Genomic DNA, 27,987 nt, shown 5'->3' with positions numbered 1-27,987 from the left:
GATACCTTTCTTGGATTGCGATATTCAATGATGAAACCAGGTGCGACGTATGCGAAGCATTTTCAACGGTCGCGTAGGTACATACATTCATGATGTGCTTAAAACAAAGAATACGGAAGCGTCGAATAGTCCAATTATGCGGCAACAGTGAAAAATGGTAAATTGACATTTAATTTGTCTAGATGTTTTTAAATGTAAACTCTAAAGCCGTATTGTTCATTTTTCGTCATGTCTTATCGTATTGTTTGTCATCGACATTGAATTATATATGTATAACGTTGTCGGTTTTATTCAAACCGAATCATTATCAGTTATTTAAAAGTTATTGTTTATTCGAGAAACAGAACAGTAAATAGATAAAAGTATCGGGTACACCTCAGAGATTATTAGAGATACTTAATGACATATTTGTACAAATTATTCATTATAGGAGTGTTGTTGCATAAGCGACATTAGATTTAAATACGGATCTTATATGATTCCAAAAGTAAAAAATGATGGTTCGGTTTTGGCAAAAGCAACAGTTTGTCATTTGAAATTGCACGGTAATGCCCTCTCGCGGAGAACTTGCAGTACACGATGAATCTCAAATTCTTAGCAGCTTCAGTGTTCCAACGTAGATGGGGACATGCATACCTTTTTACTGCATGGCTCGTTATATGCAGGGAAATGAAATATTAAGAAATAATGATACATTGAATATTTGTAAACAGACAATATGTGATCAGCGAATACAGTTTGGTATTGCTGGAAACACACCGAGCAACAGCATACAACATTCTTTTGTACAATTTCTGTACACGATTCGGAAGGCCGTAATGTGTCATCGAATTCCATATCGTACGAGAGAGGTGTTTCCTCACAGGTGCTGCTCTAAAATGTGACATGGCGGTAAATATGAAATTTTAATTTGCAATGATTTTTTTTTATCGAAGTTTATAATCTAATCTATTTAACGATTAAATAAATATTCACTCGTGATTGGCAATCATTAATTTCACTTGAAATCGTTAAAATCTGAACTGATCTCTCGAAAACAAATGACGGCATACTTATATTTACTACAAATCGAATTGTCATACTACCAAACATGTCAGAGTTGTTCGATGAACGCTTCGATTCGAAAGAAATGTCAAGAATGGAACTTAATTAACGGAAAATAGAAAAATTAAGATCTGCGATACCGATTGGTTTCTTGATCTTTTTAGGTTTTGCGGATCCTAATCAAATTTACATCACATTATGTATAACGCTGTAATTAATTTTGAAATTTGAGCAAAAATAATTCCGTCACCCACGCACGGGTGACGCGGTAGTCGAGGTATTAAACTACAATGTGAATCAACTGATTTGCTTGCAGGTTGATCGCGGCAGATGTCGGCTGACTGTGGTGATCGGATAGGGGTGGAAATAAGGAGTTCGTGGTGTTTGAGAAATAGGAAATTTAGTTAGGGGACGCGAGGACTCCTAGGTTCGGGCCTGAGCAGAGTTGACGTCAGCGGCGCGTGCGCGCCACAGTGGACGGCACTGCAGAAGCAGGCGAGTTCGCGAGTATATCGATTTTACGATCGTGTCTCTCGCCGCTAGTGCGTCCGTTTCCTTTAGTTTTTAGTGGCCGTGCTCGTGGTACATGGAGAAAATTGTGAATGGGATTAGTCGCTAGTTGTTTCGCTTCGTACATCCGCTGACTCGCAACCGTTCGTCACCCTCGCCATGACCAAGGATAGATTAGCAGCCCTCGTCGCGGTGAGTGTTCCAAGTAGCCTACGTACAATTCAGCGACGACTAAGCCGATTCGCCTAAGCGGAGCATTCGGCCCGCTTGTCTGCCTGCCAGCCAGCTAGGCAGGCCAACCTGCTATCAAGCCTGTGTGTTAACGTTTTCTCCCTCCTTCTCGCCCTCTCTCTTTCCGCCACGGTCCTCTCTCTTTCTTTCTTCGGTTCGCCATCCGCGTTTTTCCTCGTCTCGTTAACTCGCGCACCGCGCGCTTTCTCTGTCACAACTGTCGAAAAATACGTTTCTCGTTCTCGTATACATACACCGTGCACGGTGTTCTCTGGTACCGCTGTCTTTAGCGGGCTCTCGTACGCATTCTTTGTTATGATTTCCTGGTATTTCGATAGTTACAACGTCCAGCAAAAATGATTCAGCCCGCCGTGACAACTCGTGTGCAACTCGTGCCGCCTTGACAACTCGTTTCAAGCCGTTTTTCCTCTCGCCGACGCTATTTCTTCGTAAACCGCGCTTCCGCGAGATTGATGAGATCGATGCCGGAACGAGGAACAAGGAAAAGAGAGGCGACAAACAAGAAAGAAGGCGTTACCGAGGTGTCAGAGACGTGTGCGCTGACTGTCATCCGTCGAACAGTCGATAGCAGCTGAAAAAGAAAGTTCTGAATCGACGGGCAAAGCCGAGAGATAATTGAACGCATTGACAGATAGATAGTAGAAGATATGTACGCTGTCTCTGTTTCTCTCTTTCTCTTTCTTACTCTATAAATATATATATATATATATATATATATATATATATATATATATATATATATATATATATATATATATATATATACATATATACATATATAAGTATATACACATACATACATACATACATACATATGTATACATATATGCATATATACGTACGTACATATGTAGATATACATATATGCGTATATATGTACAGGCATATACATATACGTACATATGTATATGCACATATGTATATGTATATCGATGGATGCGACAGATATTTGGATAGTTGGATAGATAGAGAAAGGAAAATACGTATGTTCATGGATAGATGGAGTGTCAGCGAGAGGAGGAGGGAGGGGAAGGGAGAAACCAGTGGCTCCTGTGGCTGACAGGTGTTCGCCAATATATGTTTTTCGTCATCGTTTATTTCGTAACGATGACAGAATCGCCGCTGACACCGGCGCGGTTACGTTCGAACACGGATTTCTTCCCGACGAGTAGGTTTGTCGATTGTTTGGTAGGCTCGACGATCGACGAATAGCTAGTACACTATGTAACAGCAGTGTGCCAGTCGATGACTCATACGCGTTGACTGACATCCAAGAAAACCTTCTATTATTTGGGCGTATCTGTCGGCGCGGTGCGCATCCGCCATCAATTATTCGTTCATTTTTATCGACTTTGCGCGTTCTATGGATCAATTAAATACGAGTCGGAGTGCTCGTCTCTCTCTCTCTCTCTCTCTCTCTCTCTCTCTCTCTCTCTCTCTCTCTCTCTCTCTCTCTCTCGCTGGCTCGCTCGCTCGCTCGCTCTCTGTTCCTCCCGTTCCCGTTCACGTTACATCTCGTTCCGTTTCGGAACCTGTCTCGTCGAACCGTTTACCTCGAATCCTCGAAACCACCTGCGGTACGAGCAATTCCGGCCTCGACCGCGACCACGATCTAGACCGCGATCTAGACCGCGATCCAGACCGCTCGCGCTCGCCCCGCGCAGCTCGTTTCTCCGCGTCCTCGATCGTTCTGAATTTCGGAACTCGATCTGGATCGCCCCCCCCCCTCTCCAGCCACCGTGTAAATCACCGACTTCCGTCCGTTCCTACGATTGCGATTCGCGTTCCAATTCCCTCGTGAAATCGTAGCGTGGGAACGCGCCGCGTATAGTAATTCCGGGCGTGATAACACGGTCCGGCACCATACACAACAGCACCGGGAAGTCTCGGCACCCCAGATTTCCGATTTTCGAAAACGAGCGGTACAACGATAAATCTGGACGGGTTTTAAATCGCGGGGGCCTCCGCCTCCGCGACTCGTATCGTATCATTTTATTCCTAACGCGCTTTCACGCGGCAGTGCCGCCGGTAAACTGTGTCTCCTTGGTTTTATTCGAGAGAGAGAAAGCGATTTTTTTTCGACGTTTTATGAAACGAGGAACAACGTTGCGCAAAGGCCCCTCGTGCATCTCGTATCGTCGTCAAGTAGGCAGCAGACCTTTTCGTTCGAAGCCCGATAAAGTGACTAAAACAAATCGTCCACCAAAGTTGAAGGGGTTGTTATAAAGGGGATGCTTTGATCGTTGCGGTGTACATTCACGGACGGTTCAGTCCGTAACATTTTCAAGAAATACCTGGAAGACCGGCCTCTCGACGATTTTCGAGTCCGAACCGACTCGCTTGACGAACCAAAATTCATTAAGCCTCCTGGAACAAGGTTAAAAAGGTCCGATCGCCGTGTTAAACTCTGTTAACCCGAGCAATGTCTGATCAATTAAATGAATACTAGGATTAATTGTTAACGGTGCATCGAAGACCATAGAACTTACGGGATCAATCCAATTAATGGTTCATAAGTCGCTTCGTAGTTGAAAAAAGATTCGAAAAAAAATAGGAGACAAGTTATCATGATTTTGAGAAGATCCGTGAGAAAATTGCCGAGGAGGAAAATCGAAGAATCGTAGGAGAATTGAAAGCCGTGGGTAAAAATTGAAATAGGCCGAAACGTAATTGGGCTACGACGACGTTCTGAATCATGAGGTATCTCACCCGGATAATCCGGATTAGGCGGTCTTATGCATAGAATACGATTTCTTTTCCTCTTCCGCGAGGCGGTCTTATGATTATTTTGTTATTTTACCTTTCCATTCATTACTCTCTCTCTCTCTCTCCCTCTCTCTCTCTCTCTCTCTCTCTCTCTCACTAAGAGAGAGAGAAAGAGGTAACTAATGTTACCAAAATTTCCATCCGCAAGAAACAGTTTAATTGTCAGCCTCGCGAGCAGAGGTGATCGTTCACGTTTTATTTAACATATCGACGGATTATTTATAATGTTGTTATGCAAACAGGTGCATTATCGAAAGCATATAAAAACACTGCTGTACGTAGAGCACCGTGACAAACATTTTTCGCCGATAAAGCGGAGCGCTTTCATATTTAATCTTTCTTCCATCGCATTTGTCTAATGCACGCTGTTTCTCGCGTGTGCAACAAACGCACGAATGATTATCCGAGCGAACGGTATCTCGGGTTTCGTCGGAAGATCCTGTGTCAGTCGCGGCGTACTCTATTTTCTCTTTTGATTTCCCTGTTGCTTTTTCACCTCGGCCGGCGGATATTATCTCGGCTAGGTGGAAAAACGTGGGGCGGGCCCGTAAGGAGGCGAAGGCATTTTTCCCGCGGCATTGACATAACAGCTCGGGCTGGTCGTGGCTCCGATAACGATGAATCTCGCGCCACGCGTCTTCGACGGCCGTTCTTCTGTGGGGAAGCGACAGAGGAATCAGAAGAAAAAGAAGAAGAAAATGATGATGAGAAAGAAGAGCGTGGGCGACTGCGGGAGGGACCAAACGAAATGGAACTCGGAAAGTTCGGGCGACCGGAGCGGCGACCAATATTCGACGACGTCTCGTGGCAAATTTTGCTAAGCTCGGCATTTCGTAGGTGGGTTGCTGGATAGCTAGGTTAAGGAGATGGAAACAAAGGCCGAGCCGGGAAGGCGAGAGACTCGCTAGAGAGAGAAAGAGAGAAAGAAAGGTCTCGGATGAAAATGGATAGAGGGATGTTCGCTCCACCGATTAATGTCGCGTCTTCGGGAGCTCGACCGATCGTCGAGAGTCGTTTAGCTGATCGATTCGCGGCAAGAATTATCGGCGAGCATCTCCGGGACAGAAACACCGCGGTGTCGCTTGTCGTTGATCCCCGAGGATCAGCCGAGATCGTCGAGAGCAACGACAAGCCGCCGCGAGATTCGGCCTCGAGCCTTCGGAACGGATCTCCGATTCAGCATGTTAAACGCCTGGGATATTCTCCAGGCGATCTTAAATTAGCCGAATTTAAATCGTTACGATTCGAGTCGATATACGATTTCGAAGTCTCGGGACGCAGTCGGGATGATTCGTTGGAACGTGGAAACGTTCGAGCGAGACTCGAATTCAAGGAAAATTCAGCCGCCGCGGTCGGTTAACGAGTCGGCGATATCTCGCCTGATAGAGGAAGGATTACGATACCCGGTCTAGAAAAATCCGATCCCGACTTTATTCCTTCGTTTCGCCTAAACGAATTTTCAGCGGCGCCGATTTATCGCGGCGTGCCACGGTTCGCCCGATCCTAATCGGACACGGTTAATCTCGCGTTCGATGATTCCTTCTTCGATAATGGAGGGTCGGTCGGTCGGTCGGGTTGGTTGGCCGGCTTTACTTCCTGGCAACCTCGCGATCAGCTTTTCCCGAGGAACGATTGCGATCCATATCCGAACGGGCCGCCGCGATTTTAACGAAGAGCTCGCGTGCTCGTTGAACGAGAATCGATAACGTAAGTCGGAACGGTTCGCTGATTGCGCGTTGATTGCTCCTTGATCCCCCCGATAGAGCACAGGGGTGACTTCGGGTTAAGTTTTTCGAGAATTTCATCGAACACACACGACCGAAATCCGATGCGCGCTGCCGCTTTTCTCTTCTGGAACATCGAACGCGAGCCATGCTTCACCGTTCGGGGATGAATACTGCTCGGTCCGTTCGATTTCTTAGGCGCAATTAGGCGCGCGAGATCTTTAGAAACTCGCAGACAACGTAGAGAAGTATCAGATTGCCCTAAAGGATTCTTTGGCGTTCGACCGATGCGAATTTTTGATAATTTTTGAAGCGAACAAGAAGATTAAGAGTCGACGAAAAGATAATTGCGCGATCTTATTCCGTTCAGCTTAATTTGTAGCTTCGTTGAGACTGCTTTATTACGCGTACAATAAATAATAATAATAATAATGATAATAGTTTTCGTGCGGAAAGGGTTGGAGGGGTGGTTGCCTCTCCCCGTGAATCGGGAGCATCGCAAGGCACTTTCTCGTTCTGTATGGAATCTATTGAATATTTCATCGAGTTTCCCGTCGAACGGGTGCGAAATTTAGTCCGCCGACTATGGTCGTTGTTGGCGCACAGACGGCTCGGATGTCGAGTGGCTGTGCAGTTCGCGTTAGAAGGGAAAGGGTTAACGATGATAGCACCCACCTCGGCGGAGCAACGGCGGCGGTAAGAGGATTTCGCTGTAAGGTCTTTTATCTTGGCTCCGGCATGGAAAATGTTCGACCATTTCGGATAACCATCGTGGCCAGGAAAAACCTGGGTATAAAGGGGTCTCGAGCGCGAGGCCCCTTACCCTGGGCCCAGGGGTGGTAACGAATGATCCGCGTGGCTCGCGAGACCAACCCTTACGGCGTGGAATCGGTGCCCCGGACTGCGAATCCGAGTATCGACGAACACGAACGAAACGAAGTGTATCGACGCATCGCTTCCGACCTGCTAACATTATCGGAGAAACGAGAGGGGATTCCTGAGCGACCCTGGTTTCTCGCAACAGGTGCAGAAAATTCGTATTTCGCGTCGAGAACCCTAAGCGCGCCGCTTATTAGCGCTCCACGTCACGATCGCGTTTTAGTCAAGGATGCACGAGGATGTGGCGACGGAACGAGGCCGCGTATCGAACACACACACACACACACACGCCTGCAACGTCGATTTTAGACTGCGATCGCGGGTCCGCAAACCTCGCGAATTCAATATGCCACCCTTAACAAATAAGAAACGTCGATTGTGCGCCGAAACGACGCGATTGATCCGGCCGGCGCGCTCGGCTTCGTAGCCGGCAGTCTCGAGGATTTTGCACTGGAACCACCGGGTAATCGAATGTAATTTGTTCTCAAGTTCTCTCCCACAGAAATCGCACAAGTAGATATTCTCTCTCTCCGGCTTCCGATCGCGATATTCCAATTTAATGACGCACTTGCAGAAAAATCTTTATGACGCGGAGAACTCCTCCCGGCCGGTGGTGGTTCTAGTGCACCGAGAGACGAGGATAATTGGGAACGGTTCTGTAACGACTAATTGGTTCGGTTTCAGGCCCAGTCGGACGACGATGACGTGGCGGACGACGTGTCCGTCAACGTCGGGGGCCAAGATGACTTCATGACAGAGTTTTTTGCTGAGGTGAGTACGATATTCTGATGGTTCACCATCGTTCCCCGTTCCACGAAAGTCGATCGATCGTTCGATCGAAAGTCGATTTCTCATAGATTTCGATCTGCCATCGCGAATTTCTCGCGACTGCGAAGATCCGAAGATTCTGGATACGGTAATTTCTTCTGGTAAATGCCAAATTTCCCTGTGCCAGTCCGACGCCTATGTAATTTATTGCTAGGTCGATGCTAAGGGTCGGAAGACAACAGAAAATTTTCCCTAATTCTCCTTCAGCTTCTTGAACAAAAATGGAGGATTTGGAGAGAGGAGATACGTTTATTCGAACCCCGCAGCTCATTTTTATAGTTGCCGATTGTTAACAATTATAAAAACGAGGTGCGATGCTCGAATAATCGTATCTCTTCTTCCCAAATTGTCCATTTTTGTGCAGAATCTGAGCGCGAATTAGAGGGAATTTATTGTACTAGGTACGAGACCGTCGAATCGTGCCACGTGGCCTCCGAATTGTCTTTTAATCATGTCACGTGGCCTCCGAATTGCCTTGGAAACGTGTCACGTGGCCTCCGAATTGTCTCCGAATCGTGGCAAAATGTTCAAAATAAAAAAGTTAACTCATCGTTTTCATACTATCACATATCAATGCATATCAATGCATATTAATGTTCACCAAGGCTCGAAGAATCGCGACATAGTATTCTCGGATCTGCCGTTTTCAATTCCGACCTCCCAACAATTTCTGGGAGAAATTACTGCATCTCGCGACGCGTTGATCGTACCGCGTTGTATTCTATTGTATTTTATTTGCCAATTAACAATGCGTTTCGCTCTGATCCAGGTGGAGGAGATCCGTGAAATGATAGACAGGATCCAGACGAACGTCGAGGATGTCAAGAAAAAACACAGTGCCATCTTGTCGGCACCGCAGACCGATGAAAGTGAGTGTCACCGCACGATGATCCCTTTTGCTTCCGTGTCACTGTCGATGCAGTCGTTGCTGGTCGGTTTCCAACGAGAGAACCGTCCGTTTCGAACGATTATATTTTCTGGTCGCCGTTCGTAACGCGACGCGTTTCTCCAGATATTTCGTTCGTTCTTTTCTGCTTGGGAAGAAGCGACAGCGGGGGAAAAACCGCGAGACGAGGCGAAGCAGGGAAAATGCGAGCGAATCGACCAAATAAGGGTGCTGGGAAACACGAAGGAATGAGAAGCCGGTGGTGTGCCAGTGGCACCGGTTGCTCTCGTAATCGGCGAATGTCCGCACCCCCGGCGAATGATGTTCGATCGGACCGATCGTTTATTAATACTATTCAACACTTTTCCTACCACCGTCGAAGTTACCGGTTTTTTATTTCACAATTCTGCACGCACTGGAGATCTTTTCACGGAAATTCTTGAATAAATTGCGTTAATGCAGCAAGATTTGCAACAAAAGCTTTGGAAGATCTAAATGATTTCGATGTTCTCACTTCGACAAGAGGCAATTCACAATAGTCACTGTTACTTCTCGGTTGATTCAGCGTGAATCCGTTGCAGTACGACCTCTTTCGCATCTCTAGGTTGATCAACACTTTTTCGTTCTTATCAAATTCTCTGATAGAACGAGACAATTTTTGTTTCTTGCAAGCTGAAGGCGGGGTACAATGCAGAAACGGTGGAAACGCGTTCTTAATCAGTTATATTTATTACCGCATGAATCACGTTGTAGCGCAGTTCTTCCTTTCGCATGACTCAAAAAGATTAGAAAGAGAATTATTTTTAACAATGACCAGTCGTAAAAATTCATGTCAACAAAACGTAGCCGGCGGTTAAAGCGGGGCCGGATAATCTGCGGTCTACCGTATCCCGTTTGTAGAATTCTACAATAAATTAGCAATTTCCGCTTACTTTTATAAGAAGCGTTTCAGCGAATTATACATGTATGTATGTATGTATGTCAGAAACCGCGATCTTGCCCCGCATTTCACACGATAAGGTTGCAATACGGTTTTAACTCGTCGCTACGGCATTGCCCCGTTTTGGGGGCAAGTGCACAGTAACTGACACGACGTACAATTTTCTGTCGTTATGTAAATTCGAAGGAAATAACGATGTCAAGGTAAATACACGTTGAACGGTAACATTTTAACAATGTTTTCTTGCATAGGCAATAGTAACTATTTCTGTCGCAGATAGAAGATATGCTACCTTTTTTTTGCCTAACTTTACAAAAACCAGCCTGCATTTATCTCACTTCGCGTTACGACGTCGTTTATCCTTATTCCTAGATTTTGATGCAAAGAGAATCAAATCGTGTCTCGATTTTGAAGAGGAGAATGAGATCTACAGTGGCCCACAAAAGTGTTCTTACACCATTTTTATGACTGGGACTAAGTGTCTTGAATCTTTTTCAGATGACAGAGGGTCTAGTCTACTAGACAATGACTGAAATGATCTTTTTTAAATTTTGTTATTGCTTGGAATGACAATAAAATGAAATCCCTAATCGTAATCTTTTAAGTTTTCGTTATAGGCTCCTGTAGAAAATTTAAAATACGAGAGTGTTATATCTTTTTTGTCATTCCCAGTAATAGCAAAATTTTAAAACAGCACTTTAGCCTCTCTATCATAAAAAAGAATTCAGGTCACTTAGAACAGTTTCCAAAGAAAGTTATTCCATTTTAACCCTTTGTACTCCGTTGTCCCCTCTCTCAGGGGATTAAAGTTTACTGCATTGGAATGCTTTATAATTTATCTTACTGTACAAAATTATAAGAAATAAACTGTTGATTTTTTTTGCAAATATATGTTTCCATCGATTTCAATATCTTGGTTCCGAAGATATGCAATATAAAAGTTATTATACACAATAATTATATATAATATAACATGCAAAAGATGTCCGAACATTTTTGCGAGCCACTGCACATTTCGTAGACTGCGTGCGAAGTTTTCTTCTAATGCAAGGGATTAACCCCGGGTCGTTTCGGTCATTTCTGCCAAAAATGGCACACCGCCATCGGTTGCGGTATATCCGTACAGGAGCCGCGCGATCGTTTGAGAGCATCGCGGGCACGTTGTAACGTCGAGCACGTTGTAATTGCTTCATCTTCGCGCGCTCCGGCCGTTCTCCAGTTTCGACCGGAGTTAGATCTCGGAAGCAGATCATGTCAACGTACCCGACATTTCCCACTCGTTCCCCTTCGCGGCCGCCTTTCGCGCCGCCTCGAAGGGTAGGCCCGGCGACGATTGCCTCTGGGCTCCGATCGATCCCTCGGCGTGTCTAGTTCGCAGTCGGCTTCTTCTCTTTCTTCCCGTTTCGTCCGGTTGGACAGCGTTTATCATGGCATCTTCTGTCATTGTTGCCGATCGGACGAGGAGATTCGCGACGGAGATAGAAATGTCTCTCGAGGAAAACCGATAGGCCGGAGGGGGGCGAGGGAGGAGAGAAACGGCGTGCCGGCGTTGGCCGACACGAAGGAGAGGCGGTCTAGCGAAAAGATCGATGCAGCTCTCTCCGTCGCTCCTCGAAAGGCGAAATATTCGAATCGGGACAGCGGCTAGCGTGGAAAAGGGAACGCAAAACGCGTCGCCTCGGAGCTCGTCACGCATCCGAACGCCGCGAGACAACCGCGAGATTATGCCGCGTTCCCACTTCTCGCGATCCGTCGTCTCGCGATCGAAACGATCCATGGCCCGCGTGGTCCCCGCGATCGCGGCGCTCGGCCGATCGCTGGATCGCGCCGAATCGCTCGCTGTCGCGGCTGCGAACGGGTAAAAGGGACACACACGGCAGCCCGAAGTAGGCAGGGTGGCGTAGGTGGTAGGTTAACGCGGATCGATTTCGCAGCCCACCAGCACGTCGCGCTGTCCTTCGTGCCCCGTGCACCGCGTTGCGTACCCCGGTCCATCGAGCGCGCGATTTCCAGCGGACGAAACGTCCCGGCGTCGAGACACAATGTCTCTCTCTCTCCCTAGGCGTTCGCGAAATTTTTTCTGGGCCGGGAAAACGCCGGCCGTGATTCGATCGAATTCGAGCGTGTCCCGCGTATCCCGAGCGTGGCGAGGTCTCGAGAGGCCATAGAAGTAGGTCTGGCACGTTTCCACCCTGTATTAACCCAATTCCATCGAGCACCCTCGACGCAGGGGAATACGTGCCCCTCCCTCGTCCTCGTCCTCGTCCTCGTCCTCGTACCCTTGCCGCGAAACAGCCCCGCGCCCCCCACCGCCGCCGATTCTCTTGCACGAAGCGTTCAACGAACCCACCTGATCCGCCGACAAGTGGTCACCGATCCCAACATTGCACCTTTTCGAATGATGTATTTCGACGCGTTGTCTCTTCTTTCGAAAACAGTTTCGTCTTTTGTAAGCTCGTTGATTCAGCCGAATCGGACTACCGAGTATTCCGCAATTTAGTTGACCGCTCGCGATGACTCTGTGTCTTGCCGAGGGCTTCTTATTTTAGGACGAACCCTTAATTAGCTACGAATCATTTCAGAAAAGCCTGTACATAGTCACAATTAATTGTATTTACTGAATGCCAAATAGTCTCGAAGATTGCTCAGAGTTCGACGCTCCTCCGCGGGCGCAAGCCAATTTTAAATCCGAGCCGCGAATTTCGTGCTGAAAATCTCGCAATGAGGGTCCTAGGGTCTTCGGCCTCTCCCCCGAGCCGCTGCATCATCCCCCTTGATCTAGCCACCTTCGCATACGATTCCTGAAAAGCCTATATTGCGAAACGGTCTCCGAGGTCGCGCGGAATTCGTTCTCGCGCAAGGACAAGCCAATGCTGTATCCGAGTCACGGATCTCTCGGCGAATGTCCTACGAAGACTCGTATTTCTCAATCCTCGATCCATTGTCCGTGCACCGGAATGAACCGTGATCCCGTCGTAAAGTATAATTTGTCATGGAACTGTTGCGTCGAGATCCTCTCCGTTCCCACGAACGGAGTGAATCGGTCGGAACAGGTAAAAACCTCCATGAACGTGAACGATTGTTGTCGATAGCTGACCAAATGCTCGCCGATTGTTTGTTGCAGAGGTTAAGATGGAACTGGAGGACCTTATGTCGGACATTAAGAAGACGGCCAACAAAGTCAGAGCCAAGTTAAAGGGTGAGCGATAATCGAAATCGGCGATCGTTCCTCCGGATCGTTGCGCCTGATGTATGCGACTGATTTCTCTGTTCTCCGGCGACGGAGGAGAACGTTGGATTGTCGGGAAGATTTAGCGGAAGCTCACGGAACGGCGAATGATCGCCGAAGAAGTACTTCGGAGACAATCCAATGTCCTCCGCGCGCGTCGTCGAAGAATACGATTCTAACGAACCGTTTGTCTCGGTGTGTACAGTGATAGAGCAAAATATCGAGCAGGAAGAGCACACAAACAAATCGTCGGCGGATCTGAGGATACGCAAGACACAGCACTCGACGCTGTCCAGGAAGTTCGTCGAGGTGATGACGGAGTACAATCGGACGCAGACCGATTACAGAGAGCGATGCAAGGGAAGGATACAGCGACAGCTGGAAATCAGTAAGCTCGAGTTTCTTTCGCTAGTCGCGTAAACCATAGACGCGATCGTAGCGATCCGTTACCATCTAACCGAGCGATATTTCGCCGCTTGCAGCGGGAAGAACGACCACCAACGAGGAACTCGAGGAAATGTTGGAACAGGGAAATCCGGCCGTGTTCACGCAAGGGGTAAGAATTGTTCTTTCGACTCTTCGACTACTCTTTTGGAGATAATCCCACTGATACCACGTTTATTCGCAGATCATCATGGAAACGCAACAAGCGAAACAAACGCTCGCCGATATCGAGGCTCGCCACGCCGACATCATAAAATTAGAGAACTCGATTAGGGAGCTCCACGACATGTTCATGGACATGGCCATGCTGGTGGAGAGCCAGGTAACTCTGGCTGCAGCACGCTAGCTGGACAAGACCGGATTTTCATGCTCTTCTTCGAATAGAAACGGGAGGAACTTAGCTCTGCCGAATGACAAGATAATGCGCGGGATCAGCGTAGATCAGAGTCTTAAGTTTCGTCCAGCTAGCGTATACGGTTCGAACCACCGTGGTCAGCCTGAAACAAGCATGAGCATTGCTTTACGAACCAGCTTCATGAACAGCTTGAACCGACGCTTTCTTAATTTCAGGGCGAGATGATAGATCGCATAGAGTACCACGTAGAGCACGCGGTGGACTACGTGCAGACGGCTACCCAGGACACGAAGAAAGCACTCAAGTATCAAAGCAAAGCCCGACGGGTGAGTGCGCCTCCTGTTCTACCCGAATCCATTGGCCCTCCGTTTGCCTCCGTTTGGTCACATTTTGTTTCTCCCCCCGGTATATTCTCGTTCCTGAAAATCTTACAGCGACGCTTCCCGCTGTCCCATATCTCCCTTCTGTTTGGTTGTATCGCGTTCGATATCCTCTATGCTTTTTCGTACTACCGCTCTCACTTTCTCTCTGTCTCTCTCTTCCTTTGGCCTGTCTCTATTGTTTATCTGTGTGCGTAACATACGAATATAACTCGAAACCACGTTGACTTCCGGTTTCCGGCCGTATTTCGGCGCCACTCTTTTTAACGTTTCTACGCGCGTTAACATTCCTCTTATCGAATCGCTGCTCGCATATATGTACGTCGAGCTGCACCGCAGAGCCAGACTGTTCTGAATCATCGTTGATCCTCCGACGATGGGACCTCGGGTCTGTTTTGATCTATAATACAGAGATCGTAGCTTGATTATTTAATTTTTGAACAGGCGTTGTTGCGAACAGCGAAAAGATTAATAGATCTCTAATTGTGAAAAATGTATTATAAATAATTGGCGAACAAAGCTGAGAATCGTACGGTTGCGTCCACCATCCGAGAGTTAAAAATGATTTCTAGGAGTATGATTTAACGCGCTCTGGCTCTGGCAGGTGCAGAAACGTGAAATATCGTTACATGTATACGGATCTGCGTGCACGTTCATGCGACGTTTGTATCACCTCTCGGCGTATCCCCGGCGTTAACTCGCCATCAGTTAACGCTGGAAATATCGCTGGCGATCACCGGGAGACCTTCTAAATAAATTCGCGCGCGCGCGCGCGACGATTGTCGGCATAAAAGAGATGAAATTATTTTCTAATTACAACGAGATTGCGAGGATAATTAAGAGTTCTACCGCCGACATTTAAATGGTAGGTGGTACAAACGGATGCACACGCATCGTCGTATACATAGATGTAAATATGCGTCTCTCTATCTGTGTGTCGCTCTGTCCTGTTGAACGTGAGTGTGCTAATTGTGCCTCCGTCCCTGAACTGTTTGTCTCCGTTCGTACTACTAACATGACTGCGTATTACTGATCTATGCTCTCTCGCCGACTAAACAACTCTAGCGTTCTCGATTCGGTTGTCGCCGTTGTCGATCGGTCGAGAAGCGCGGCCTGCTGTTTTCTGCTTTCTGCGAATACAGGATGCGCTGCGCTTCGCTGCTTTGCGTTACTCCTATCAATGACAGATTCGCGGGCAAGCGGCGCAACGCAGTTTTGCTTTTCTACACGATTGTGTGTGTGCGTATGCGCGTGTGTCTACTACTACTACTAACTCTAAACCGTTCATCTGTACGCCTATACTGATATGTTTGTGTTATACATGCTCTGTAAACACGTGCCCCGGTGTGTTTTAGCCGTGGTCGCGCGCGTTCGTGTACGCGTGTATCCAGACCAGGGGTTGGAAACGGTTACGATATATCGATTCCATTCTTTTAAACAGTTACGGGAGAACCGATATTCTAAAATTCGAAACAACTGTTGCGAGGGTTCCCGATATCTCTGCGGCCAACATCGTACACACCGCGTACACAAGAATACGCTTCCGCGGCTCTTTTATCCGGACCAGCCAGCGAAACGCTGTTCAGATTGAACTCTCGGTGGTAACTTTTCCTGTTTTTGTCTTCGATTCTTCACCGCACCGTTACATTTGTAATCAGTGAACAATTGCGCGAGGATCGCCGGACCGCGTATGGAAATTAAAACTTCTCTCCGTTCCGATTGCAACGAAACAGCGGTCGAATACAAATTTATTCGCATATTCGACGTACGATATCGGCCCACGATTCGCTGTAAAAGTTTCGGTTCCTCGCAACGGTTGCAGGCATCTCCCAAAGTCGTTGACCATACTGTTGCTCGAATCTACAGAGCCAAATGTATGCACTCGGACACACATAGATTGCTCGCAACTGTTCTAATCCGCACCGTCCTGCAAGAACGAATTAACAGCCCGTTTCGTGTGATGCTCTCTAATCTCGACTGACCTTCCCTCTCGTTTCTATAGAGATTCTGGTAGACCGGCTCCGAAATACACGCGCACGACACGCGTCGCGAGTCGATGTTCTCCCTTGGGCGTTGTCGTCGATCTTTAGATCCCGAGCGTTCCAGCCGATCACCGATGCGTTTTAGTTCGATTCCCAAGAATATCCAGCTTTCTCCTCCTCTCTGCTACACGGCAAGACAAGGATCTCTCTGGTTTGACTGCGACCGCGATCAACATTTAGCGAGAAGGATCGAAGCTCGATTCACGATCCCGAATCGTCCCTTGCGATTTCTTTCGTCTCTAGTGAATTCCCGGTGCTGCCGGTCATGGAAAGAAATCGACCGTCGTTGGAAGTGACACCGAAACGCATCGGTTAAGCGCGTGTAAAGTACAAACGCTCGTTGTGCTTCTTTCTCTCTCTCTCTCTCTTTCTGCGTCCGTTCCCTTACTCTCTCATTTCTCTCTCTCTCTCTCTCTCTCTCTCTCTCTCCCTCTCTCCCTCTGCCTGTCTGCCTTTCTATCCGTCTGTTTGTACAACCACTCGTTCGCTCATTGTCCGTTGTTTGTTCACTCGTTGTTCTTCTTGACTGTGCAAGCATATCGATATCTCGTGTCTCGCTTGTTACCGGACCCCGAATCGTCGCGTCGCGTCGCGTCGCGACGACGGACACCACACGTATACATCGATGTTCCTTTAGAATTCTGGTGTTTTTTAATGCAAGCTTTGTGTTACACACACTACTCGACTACTCTCGGCTGCCCGATTATATTCTCGTATCTCGTCGTCTCTTCGTCGTCCTCGTGGTGTGTGTTGCCATCATCGAGCTGTGTACCGTATTGTTCCCCCCCGTTGTTCGACGATCTCTTATGCGCATCGTATGCTTTGTTCTTTCTGTCCACAGAAAATGATCTTCATCATAATCTGCGTGTTAATATTGGCCGTGATATTAATCTCCATAATAATAGCGAGCGTTCCTGGAAGCTAAAGAGCCGGATACCCAAGCGCGATAGAATCGGGGCGTATCGGGGGAGGATCCGGGGATGATGCGTGTACCGTTCGCCGTGGGATTGTGCGAGAGCGAAAACGATTCGACGTGGGATATCCGAACGGATAGGATAACACAAGTAGAATATATAGATTAGGATAGGACATGCGGCGGAACAGGACCGGGATGAGGGCGGGTCGACACGAAGGAGCCCGTACAAAGAAGTGTTCTCTCTGCCAAAGGAAATCGTCTGCCCCCGCTCGCCCTTCTCCTGTTCCCCCCGCGTTCGCCTCGTTCTCCACGTTCTTTATCTTGGGACACCTTGGCCACACCTTGGGGTCACCTTGGTCTCCGACTCGAAACGATTCGTCGCCCGTTCACGTTGCGTTTCTCCCGTCGACCAACGGTTCTCGATCTCGCCGTCGTCGTGTTCCTTCCCGTTTGTCTTTCGACATAGATAGCTGCGCGCCAATCGGTTGCCTTCGCCGTTTTTCCGTTCATTATTTCCGTTAATTTCCTCGCCGAAGGCAAGTGGACACGCATCAGCCAGCTCTAACCAACGCGGACACGCCGCGGTTCTCGTTTCATTTTTTGTTCGTCCTTGTAATCATTCCGTCGCGTTCAACGAACGATCGAGCAACGACGCGAGCGTACAGATCTTCCAACGATCTGCAACGAGATGTTCACAGCGAGGAGAGGAACGGCGCCCGGTTTTCCTCTCGGCGAGCGCAGAGCCGCAGGAATGCAGGGGGACACGGGGCGGGGGGAAAAAAAGTGTTGCGAGCATTTTTGGGACGCGCGACAACCGAAACGAGCTACGCGCGAAATCGGTACCGAAGAACGATTCGGTACCCGGCGGGTCCCGATGCCTCGCGAGCGGCTGCGATCCCGCTCGCGGCATCTATCAATGTACATAATCGCATTTGTATAGAACAGATAATAATAATTACGAATTACGAACGGCGATGGTTTGTAACTGTAGCCGCGAGCGCGGTACAAATTGTTAGTGTTCGTTTTGCTTAGTGTAACCGTGGCCCGACAAAAAGAAAATCATTGTTACGGAGAGATTGTCGAATGGGACAGAGTTCGGCGGAGGCACGAGACACGTTTAAGCGATTCGAGGGGCATCGACGCAGATCAGGAGGAGAAAACGCAGCGCCGTCGTAGCGAATGGAGAAGACTGCCGTCCTCGATTAAAGTGCCGACGAGTACGCGTCGGCGAACCTTCTTTTAACCCATTGTTGTGTTTTATGCCGCTCCGATTGTGCCGAGCGTAGAAGAAGATCATGATCATGATATGCGTCGCCATACTTGTCGTCGTTCTGGCCACCACCGTCGCTGGATACTTTGGACTGTGAACGCCGCAAACAGGTACCCCCTTTGCCCGCACTTTCTTAGATGCGAGAGTCGCTAGATTTAATTTAGAGGAGCAAGACGATCGGCGCGCCGTTCGAAACGGCGCACTTTTCGTTTCTTTTCTTGCACGGGCGACGAGCATGCATCGCGACACCGTTTCACGAAAGCACTTTTTACCTTGTCGATGATCGTAGGCGTTTGTTTCATTCCTGTGATAGTTTTTTTTTTAGTTAAAATCGAGATGCGAGGAGCTTTTGCGGTGCACCGATACGAAAGCATTTCTGCATGCCGAAGGAACACGTAGAGATCTTTGAATGTACGCCGTTGGAATCGTCGTCGCTGCCGGCACATGGCGTGAGAAACGGAATCGCATCTTCGTGCTGCACGGACAGCTTTTAGACGGACGCGAACGAAATTGAAAGCACACAGTCGTCGGACGTCCATTCGATTGAGCATTGTCGCGTTAACTAACCAGCACCGTGAAGCACCCGACACGATATCCACGAAGTCAGTTTCATTGAGAACATTAACTGGTAGTTTACGCGGCTGTTGTTGTTTTTGCGAATAGCATACGCGCGCGTAAAGTTGCGGGCGAAGGACGAAGAGCTAAAGAAAGATGTTAGTAAAACGCGCGGCAGGTTTAGCGTTAACAATAGTTGCCACGGTTCAGCAAATGTCTTCTTTTGGTTACGTAGTCTTCTTCTTCCTTTCGTTGAGTAGTAAGTTGCGTGATTTACCCATACTTTTATGCTCGGCAAATGGACTCGAATCGATCAAAGGCACACTGCACACGGATTTCGAATGTTTCTATATTAAAATAACAAACGGATTCGCAAAGTGTTTCTCGCTGGAGAGATCGTCGTAAACTAACGTCGACGCCGTTTGTAGAAGCGAGAGGGTACCAGAAACATAAAAACAACTGTGTCTTGCTTTTACGCAGCCCTGTGTTTGAGATGAAGAAAGTGAAACCTGCATATCTGTAGATTTCCAAACGAAACAAACTAAAATACATTAATATTAAATTGGTCATGTTAAATTTACGATAGCATATAGAACCTATAAGCGGCTGCTACAGGAGATGCCGCGAAACAGCTTGGGATGAAAGACGAGAACGAAGGGCTAACCCGGGGTGGTTGGTGTTACAGAACAGTCCAAAGACGTCGCCGTCGTGTGTACGAGTGCGAGTGTGAACCACCGGCAGCATGTTAACCCAGGTAAAGCGGGCCGAAACGCAGGACACCGGACCGTTTCGGAGTCGAACGATCGCCAAGGTCCGCCCGGTCGACGTCGGAAGCGTCGACTGTCCCGTCGACTGTCCCGCCGACGATGCGGTAGCCAGCAGCCTCCACGTCCTCGTCGACGAGCATCGCTTCTCGTTTCGGCCTCGGTCGTCGTCCAAATAATCCTGCTGTTGCTTGTCCACGAAAAAGATCGGCCGCCGAACGACAGTGGAACAACGAGTAGAGGAACGTCACCGCCATCGTCGTCGTCATCGTCACCGTCATCCTCATCCAGTTCACCGGCGCCAACCTCATCGGGATCACGGAGATCATCGAAATCATCGAGATCATCGCCACAGCCGCCGCTGTCGTATGCACGATCGTCGTTCGTCGCGACTGCGCCGACCACGGCGAGATCGGTTCCGTCTCGTTCGATTCCCAGCGAATCCGCGATCGACCTTGATAGATCGACAAGGTCGTGGCCCGGTCTCGCGATCGTCGGTGTCCCGGTAGACGCGTTCTCTCGTCCGCCTGGGCCGCCGATTCTCTTCTCTGTTGCTTCCGCTCGTCGCGTGTCGTCGACGGATTCGGCTGGAACCGACGCAGACGCGACGCGATCATCCGTCGCAGCGACGGAGGGGGACCGGCCTCGAGCAGGGCTGGCTTGCTCGATCGTCGTTCTCCTGCGGTTGCGTGGAAACACCACAGTCTTGGCGTGCCAGAGCCGTTCGGCCTATCATCGCGTACCAAACGGCGATCGGATCAACTGCTCGTGTCCGAGTCGACGATTATTACCTGGCGATTCGATAATCGCGAACCTATGGTTCGACTTCCCCGTACCGCGACAACAAACTGTCTCTTTTCACTCTCACTGTCTCTCACTCTGTCTCTCTTTTTCTCTCTCACCCTCTTTCTCTGTACTCTGACCTCACTTTCTTTCTACGCCCGGTTTCTTTACGCTTTTCGTTTTCTATTCTCAAGCGGAATCGTCGTCCATCGGGGACGCGTTCCGTCGGCCGTTTAACGTTTAATCGAGCTTGAACGTTCGAGTCCGTCTCGCGAGAGGAGAAACTCGCGAACAGACAATCGTCGTCGTCGTTTCCGTTCCTACGATCCGTTACTGCGAACCCGGGATTTTCTTCTTTCGGGAGACAGGGCTCCGTAGCTTCTCGCGTGTCTCGGTTGTATCGTAGAGGAGGTGAGGAAACAGTCGACAGACTCGTGCGTTCGCTACATATCATGTACGCCGTCTGCGAGGGGTGAATATCCGTTTGTCCCGCTTGCGAATCTCGAGACTCGTCGGTGTTCGGACCCGTCGAAGATGCGAACGCCGCCAGCCACGCTTCGCAGCCAGATGGAATCCAATATCTTTGCCCGACGGAGAAGCGCGAACACGAACCGCTTTCGAACCTCTGGAACGCGATAGAACGTCTTTGGTTTGCCCGAACTTTTATCCGCACTTTCCGTTGCTGCCACCGACACAAGCGAAGCGAACTTATTGTCCAACGTCCAACGTGTCCAGCGTATCGTTCGCCGAACCACGGCAGTGAATGTGGGCTTACGACAACAACGACAACGACGACGACGACGAGCGTAATTACGTCCTGATTATCGTCGCGCCACGACAAAATCTTCCCACAGTCTTTTCCCCCGGTCGAAGTCATTTTGTACGATAGCGCCTCGTGCGGTACGATAACGTAGAATTCTTCGTTCCTGATTTCTCTGAGCGAACGGGGCTTCGAAAAAAATTCCGAGACACTTAGATCCGTAGACTCCGCAAATTTATCGTGCAAGCGTACAATAATGATTTTGTCGATGCGCGAAGTTGGGACGCGGACACGGGCGCTTCGCGGATCCAGCGAAACCGTTTGTTTTTGTCGCTTCGATGATTTTGGATCGGCGGCGCGCCGTCGATCGCTAGAAGAATTTGTTCAGAGTCGGGATAACAGATCACAATCTCCGCAAAGATTGCGCTCGCATGTGCGTGCGTCGTCTTTGGAACGAATTGAGATATATGCATATATATACATATACATATATATGTATATGTCTTTCTCTCTCGCCGTGCCGTGTTCGAGAACAAACGCCGAAAGAGGCTAACAGATGCGACGCAGAATTGAAAAGGGAAGCTACGCGCGAGAAAGGGGAAATGAGGTGGTGTCTATAAAGCTGCAGCAATAATATAATATAGGTGTTATGGGGAAATAATTAACGGTAATACAAACGTCGATAATAATATCTGGGTCGTACCGATGTACCGTACGTACGCGAAAAATGTATACAAGCGTATATAAGTACACAGAGCAACACGAGCGGGGAGATGCGTTTGCGCGCCCGAAACCACACTCGACATACACACACGCACACATGCATACATACATACATACGTACACAAATACACATACAACGGACATCAAATATTGACACGTAAACATAATACATATACATATACACTAGAGATACGCGAGCGAGAGCGCATGCACACACATAGAGAAGTCATACTGAACACGTACACACGAGAACGATGAACACAGAGAAACACACGCGTGCACACGTACATGCAAACACTCACGCGTTACATGTATATATGAATAGTTAGTCGGCACAGTCGAAAAGAGTAATATATTAACGATAATAATTTATTATTCGCGACGCCTGTTGCTCGTGAACTATCAATTAACTAATCGCTTTTCGAGCAAGGAACGAGCGACGTTCGTGTTAATGTTTTGTTGATTATATTATATGAACGTTGAGGTACCATATATTTAAAAAGATTATGGGTTAATGTTTCAAAATGATATAACGATAAAAAAAGATGAAGAGAATTTCCGCATTCCGCAGGGCGGTCGTGTACGCCGGCACGCGCTCGCCTCGCCTCGCCTCGCCTTGCTTCGCCTCACTTCGACAAAAGCAAAAGAAACAAACAAACAAAAAAAAAAAAGAAATAAAACAGTAACAGAAAAAGGAAAAGAGAACGAAGAAAATGGCGATAACCCGAGCGACGCGACGCCGCGTGCTGCCGACGACTATTATAAAAACGATTATTATATCGTAACGAAACATGAATAGGGGCGAAGAAAAAAAATGATATATAAATGAAACAAGCGGAAGGAAAGTACGACGCGTTTTACGATGACGATCACGAAGACGAAGAGGACGATACTAAATGATAAACGATAAAAACTACCGATACTTAAAGAATCACTTTGCATTGTACAGAGGCATAATAATTGTTAGTTTATAGATAGTTACGTTGCCACGATCTATTTACTTGATCATTCGTTAACGAATAACGATGAACGTTTACGTGTAATCCCTCTGCGACGAGCCGAAGAGATCGTCGGTAAGCAACTGCGCGTACGCTCGATCATCGCCGAGATCCGAATCGCGATCGTGGACGATCGAGCAACGCGCGTGCATCGTGTTCAGTGTTCCGTCGACGAAATCGACGCTCCCGTTCGCGTTCGAACCTCTCGTTATTCCGCCGATCGCGATCGAGAGATTTCTCTCTTTTTTTTTTTCTTTCCATCGATCCTACTTAACGAACGATCGAAGAAATTCTTTCTCTCTTTCTCTCTACGCATTTCTCTGTCTGTCTCCGCTGTTCTCTGTTCTTCGCGAGAGATTCGATAGCTCCCCCTAATCGCCATCTTGTATCATGATTGCCGATTCCAGTATTTAATCGTTGTAGCACTCGGCAGCGGAACCTTTCACTCGTGGAAATCTCTCGATGCGACCGGTACCACCGTGTATCCTCCGAGCTGATCGTTCCATTCCATTGTGTATCGCCGATCGATCGATTGATCTTCGGTCCCTTGGCGAATCCACGCGATATAGGAATTGAAGAAATCGAACCGCGCGCGCTTATTCATCATCGAACGTTTCTGCCGGGGCTTGTCGATCGACAACAATTCGCGGCACTCGGTTTGGCCTAACGAACGAACTTACATTGTTTTATCCTCCTCTGTGTCTCTTTGTCTCTCTCTCTCTCTTTCTGTCTCTCTTTCTCTCACCCTTTAGCTTGACTCTCGTTCTGTCCGTTCTCGCGTTCTTAGCTAGCGACGCACAGTAGATTCGAATTTATCGGCTCGGGAATCGGGGAACACGGTTCACGGGGACCGTGCGATGTTCTAAAGAAACGGCCTTTGGCTATCATATAACATGGAATGAGAGAAAGAAGGGGTGAGAAAGAGCGGAAGAGGGTGCATGTGTATGTGCGAGAGAGAGAGAGAGAAAGAGAGCGAGAGATAAATTGGATAACAGATTCGCGCAAGGGAGCCGCGAACAACCGAGCCGAACGAAACGATCGGCGACGGATGGAACGAGGGCACGACGAAAATCGGGATCGAGAGGATCGAACAAAGGGGCAGTAGGGGAGGGTTTGTCCGCGGGGGGAGAGGAAAACCGCGACGGAGCAGAGGGAACGCTTTAGAAATCTTGATCGCGACAAACCGTCGAGAGCGTAGACTAATACTGGTCGTGTCGCATCGGTGCAATTATTACTTCGAGAGACTATTTAAATAACCTTATGAGTGTCAATTCCACTTTCAAACCGTAAATCGTAAGTTTGCGAATGTTTTGAGACAAAAGAAAACAAACGAACAAAAATAAAGAGCGATCGAATGGAATCAGTGTTGAACAAATCGTTAACGTTTAAGAGATGGTCGACAAAGTGAGATTAACTAATAAAATTTAACGTTCATCCGAACGTGACAAACACTAGGGGAATGAAAGAGCGGGAGAGAAAGGGGAAGAAAGAGCGAGCGAACGGAAACGCGGCGATAAGTGGCGAGAGGAAGCAAACGGAATAGGAAGGAAGAGTATAAACCCGGTAAGGAATCGAGAGTATAGCCGATGCCGTTTGTGAGAGCGTTGCTTGCGTGTGTGTTTGCGGGTGCATGTGCGATCGAGTGCATTTGTTCCGAGTGCCTGAGAGGGAGGTAGCGAACTCGAGAGAAACGCAGATGGAAGCAGAAGAGCCCACCGATATTGCTAGAGATCACGAAATCGTATCGAAATGATTTATCGGTCCTCATCCGTTGTGTCGGTAATGATCGTCGCGTGGCCCTCGGATATTTTCACACACACACATACATACAGACACACACATGGTTCTTTTCTCTGTCTGTCTCTCCCTTAATATCTCTCTCTCTTTCTCTCTCCCTCCCTCCCTCTCGTAAGAAACAAGACGATGATAGATCGGCTGTTCCGTTCTTGTCTCTTTGTTACGACACATAAATTTACTTCTACTTAGTGACCATCGCCATCGTCGTGATCATTCTTATTATCGATATACCGTGTACAAAGTTGGCAATAATCTTAAGAAATCCAACATGGCAATTTCGATTCCCTTTGAAAACGAGCGGAGAACAGGAATAATAGTGGAAGAAGAGGCGAGAGGACGAAGGAACGAACAGGTAGTGGAGGCATTCGAAGAGGAAGAAGACGAAGAAAAACACGACGACGATCGTCGCGGCGATCGATCGATCGATCGGTCGCGTCTCGTCTCGTCGTCGACGAACCATGCACAAACAAACATTCGTTTCTCCGTGAGTATGGTCGCGGTACACGCTGCGATTAGGTTGTCGGCGTGCAGAAACATCGTGCTAGATTCGGCTCGACGGAGAAGGGTGGCGATGAAAGAGACGAGGGAAAAGAGGAGAAAGGCCGGGAAACGTAGGAAACCGATGGGGATCGGGTCGAGCGGGGTCGCGATCGGGATCGAGGTCGTAATCGGGTCGCGAGAAATCGGCGAACAGGTGTCTAGAAAATTGAAAAAGAAAAACGGGATCCCTTGATGAACGGAGCTGGGTTCGTTTCCGGCGCACCCTGATCGGTTCGATTCGCGAATCCATCGCAACAGAAGAGGAGAAGCCGAGCAAGCGTTTACTGTACAATTATATATATATATATATAATATATACATATATATATTCTTTTACGTTAACGACTTACCATCGAGTAGACGAGTAGACTATTTTACATTAATGAAACATGGTAGCGTTAATCGTCTTACCCTAATTTTATATATCGTCGAAGTATCCGCAGTAATAACTGATATTAGCCAGCACTACAATGAAGTTACTTAATACTTGTCTGTAGATGACAATGAAGTCCGCAAAGAGAATTTAAAGGGAAACCGACACGATGTTCAATGTATTTAACGATCTTCTCTCGACAAAGGAACAATATACGAGAATATGTAATGGGAGTAAAATGCCAACGGTTCCCATTCATTCGTCTCCTTTTCGCCAATCGTTCGGCGACCATTCCCGTATTCGATTGATCGAAGCGAAAGAAACGCCACAACTTTTTCATACTTTCTTTATTTTTCTCGAGAAAAACTGTATGCAAACGATACAAAGAGAAAGAGTATAATATACGAAACGTACGGAGGTGGAGCGTTTAATTATCCGCGCAGAACGTGTCCAGTCGGTCATCATCCTACGTTCGCGCGGATAACAGCAGTCTTTCAGGAAGCGAACGCATCGGTGAACGAATAAATAAATAACTGAACACGCGAAAGAAGATTAGGCTTAAGCAATAGCGCTGCTAGGGCACAAGTTCGAGTCTAGGAAGTCGGACACGTCCTCGGCCCTTCGAACGAGTCCTTCGTCGAAGTCTCCGTCTCTCGGTATGTTTTCCGGTCCTTTGAGTGCGTGTTTTTGGATGAAGTTAGTTACCACTGCAGGGTTCGTGTACGACATGGTCAATCTGCATCCCCAGGCTACCAGAGCCAACGGCTGGAAAATCGATGAGAACGAAATTCAGTGGTATGGTCGCGACTGATGTCGGTAATAGCGTAGCTGCAGGTTTCATACTTGCGTGTTCACTGGGTAACATACTGCAAGGGGTTTCTACTCACCCGATCCATCGGTAGCATGTTGTAAGGGGTAATCACGTGACGGCGCAGACACCCGGTCACCAACCCCTTCAGACGCTTTATCTCCAGCGGATTGGCGCAAGGATGATAGAGCATAGCAATTGCGCCGTGCTGCGGACAGACAGAATTAAACGGAAACTCGGTTTGATGCGGTCACAAATAAGAGATTAAGCGATGCAATTACGTACCTCCAGACTGTGCAACCATCTTTGCTTCGGCAGGAAATTGTACTCCCCGTAGACGGGCCAGAGAGGTCTGTGCGATCCACTGAAGGAATACATAGCGTAACCGTATTAGAAACGGTGTTAGAAAAAGGAAACGGGTAGTTAGTTTCTCTTCTAGCAAAACTAGCTGTACGGAGTACTTACTACAGCGGAATTTCGTCGAGGTATTCTATCGTCTCCTGCATACACTTGTGCAGGGCCTGGAATCGAGAGGTGTAACATAAATCAAGGAGGTCGTGACGATTAGAAGAACAGATGCTTACCACGTAATTCTTAGGAATAGGCTCGCAGTATTCCATGGGGTATACAACCTTGTTCGGTATCAGTTTTTGCTGGTAGCACAGATAGTCGCCCTGCGAACCGTTCCAGTCCACGGTCAAGTTTGTCTAATGAAAAAGAGATGCTGTGAGAAGAGAGGAAAGCCGATCCCATATGGCGATTGATCTACTACTTCTAGTCTCGCCTGTGCCACGACATACCTTGGCGTCGTCGCAATTTGGGGACTTCCAGCCCATCTGCACTCCGTGAAGAGTCTCAAGGCCGAGCGACGACTGCTCGGTCTTCGGAAAGACTTTCGGAGGCGGAGCAGGATCGTCCGGCCTATCGGGCATCCATCGACCTTTCCAGATTTCCTCGTTCGCATTTCGCCGGTTCTCTCTGTCGTCGCGGAGTGCGTGCCGCAGGAACGACCCGAAATCGTCCGAGTCCGAGTTTGAATTTCGCGGACGGTCGTACAGCTTGCCGAGCCGTTCGATCAGCCCGCGTTCAGCTTCTAGGTTAGAAAACAAAACGTAACATTGACATTGAAATCAGCAGAGTCGTCGGCAACGCAGCTGTTCGACAGCCGTTTCGTAAACACACCGTGAAAATCGACGAATAGTCGAACGCCGAACTTGTCACGTACCTTGGTTGTAATCGTTGTCTAAAAATTGGCCATTCGCGAGACACCCCCAAGTCAACAACAACAACGGAACAACTTTCGCCTTCATTTTTTGCCGATGTTTTGACACGCACACGCGAGACGCCGCCAAGTGTTTAGGAGTGGTCACCGTCCATAGACGATACACGGGAGCAGAGTAGTCGCTGCGCGCGGCTTCGTG

At 48.1% G+C, this 27,987-nt stretch overlaps 2 protein-coding genes across 4 annotated transcripts; one reads left to right on the top strand and one right to left on the bottom strand.

The window, feature by feature from the left end:
• Positions 1-48: 48 nt before the first annotated feature.
• On the top strand, positions 49-24,408 carry Syx1A (syntaxin 1A). Of its 3 annotated transcripts, XM_033486559.2 has the most exons (12): positions 50-157; positions 714-891; positions 1,361-1,746; positions 7,860-7,946; positions 8,773-8,872; positions 12,954-13,028; positions 13,264-13,446; positions 13,541-13,614; positions 13,687-13,824; positions 14,073-14,183; positions 18,482-18,575; positions 19,706-24,408. In XM_033486559.2, the coding sequence occupies exons 3-11, from the start codon at positions 1,714-1,716 to the stop codon at positions 18,560-18,562; spliced, it is 882 nt and encodes a 293-aa protein (XP_033342450.1). In that variant the 5' UTR covers positions 50-157; positions 714-891; positions 1,361-1,713; the 3' UTR covers positions 18,563-18,575; positions 19,706-24,408. The 3 variants fall into 3 exon arrangements, with proteins under 3 accessions (XP_076375098.1, XP_033342450.1, XP_033342448.2); XM_076518983.1 differs by lacking the exon at positions 18,482-18,575 and having other exon boundaries at positions 49-157; XM_033486557.2 differs by lacking the exons at positions 18,482-18,575; positions 19,706-24,408 and adding an exon at positions 17,121-18,168.
• A 1,682-nt stretch (positions 24,409-26,090) lies between these two features.
• On the bottom strand, positions 26,091-27,951 carry LOC117229769 (uncharacterized). The gene is made up of 7 exons (XM_033486556.2): positions 27,792-27,951; positions 27,367-27,659; positions 27,151-27,273; positions 27,032-27,087; positions 26,852-26,930; positions 26,646-26,774; positions 26,091-26,523 (listed from the first exon to the last, which is right to left on the bottom strand). The coding sequence occupies exons 1-7, from the start codon at positions 27,874-27,876 to the stop codon at positions 26,317-26,319; spliced, it is 972 nt and encodes a 323-aa protein (XP_033342447.1). The 5' UTR covers positions 27,877-27,951; the 3' UTR covers positions 26,091-26,316.
• Between the last annotated feature and the right edge of the window lie 36 nt (positions 27,952-27,987).

The sequence above is a fragment of the Megalopta genalis genome, chromosome 2, assembly GCF_051020955.1.
Source record: "Megalopta genalis isolate 19385.01 chromosome 2, iyMegGena1_principal, whole genome shotgun sequence".
Taxonomy (NCBI): Eukaryota; Metazoa; Arthropoda; class Insecta; order Hymenoptera; family Halictidae; genus Megalopta; species Megalopta genalis.
The sequence above is the reverse complement of the archived record's forward strand: the minus strand, read 5'-3'. Positions and strand labels throughout refer to the sequence as shown.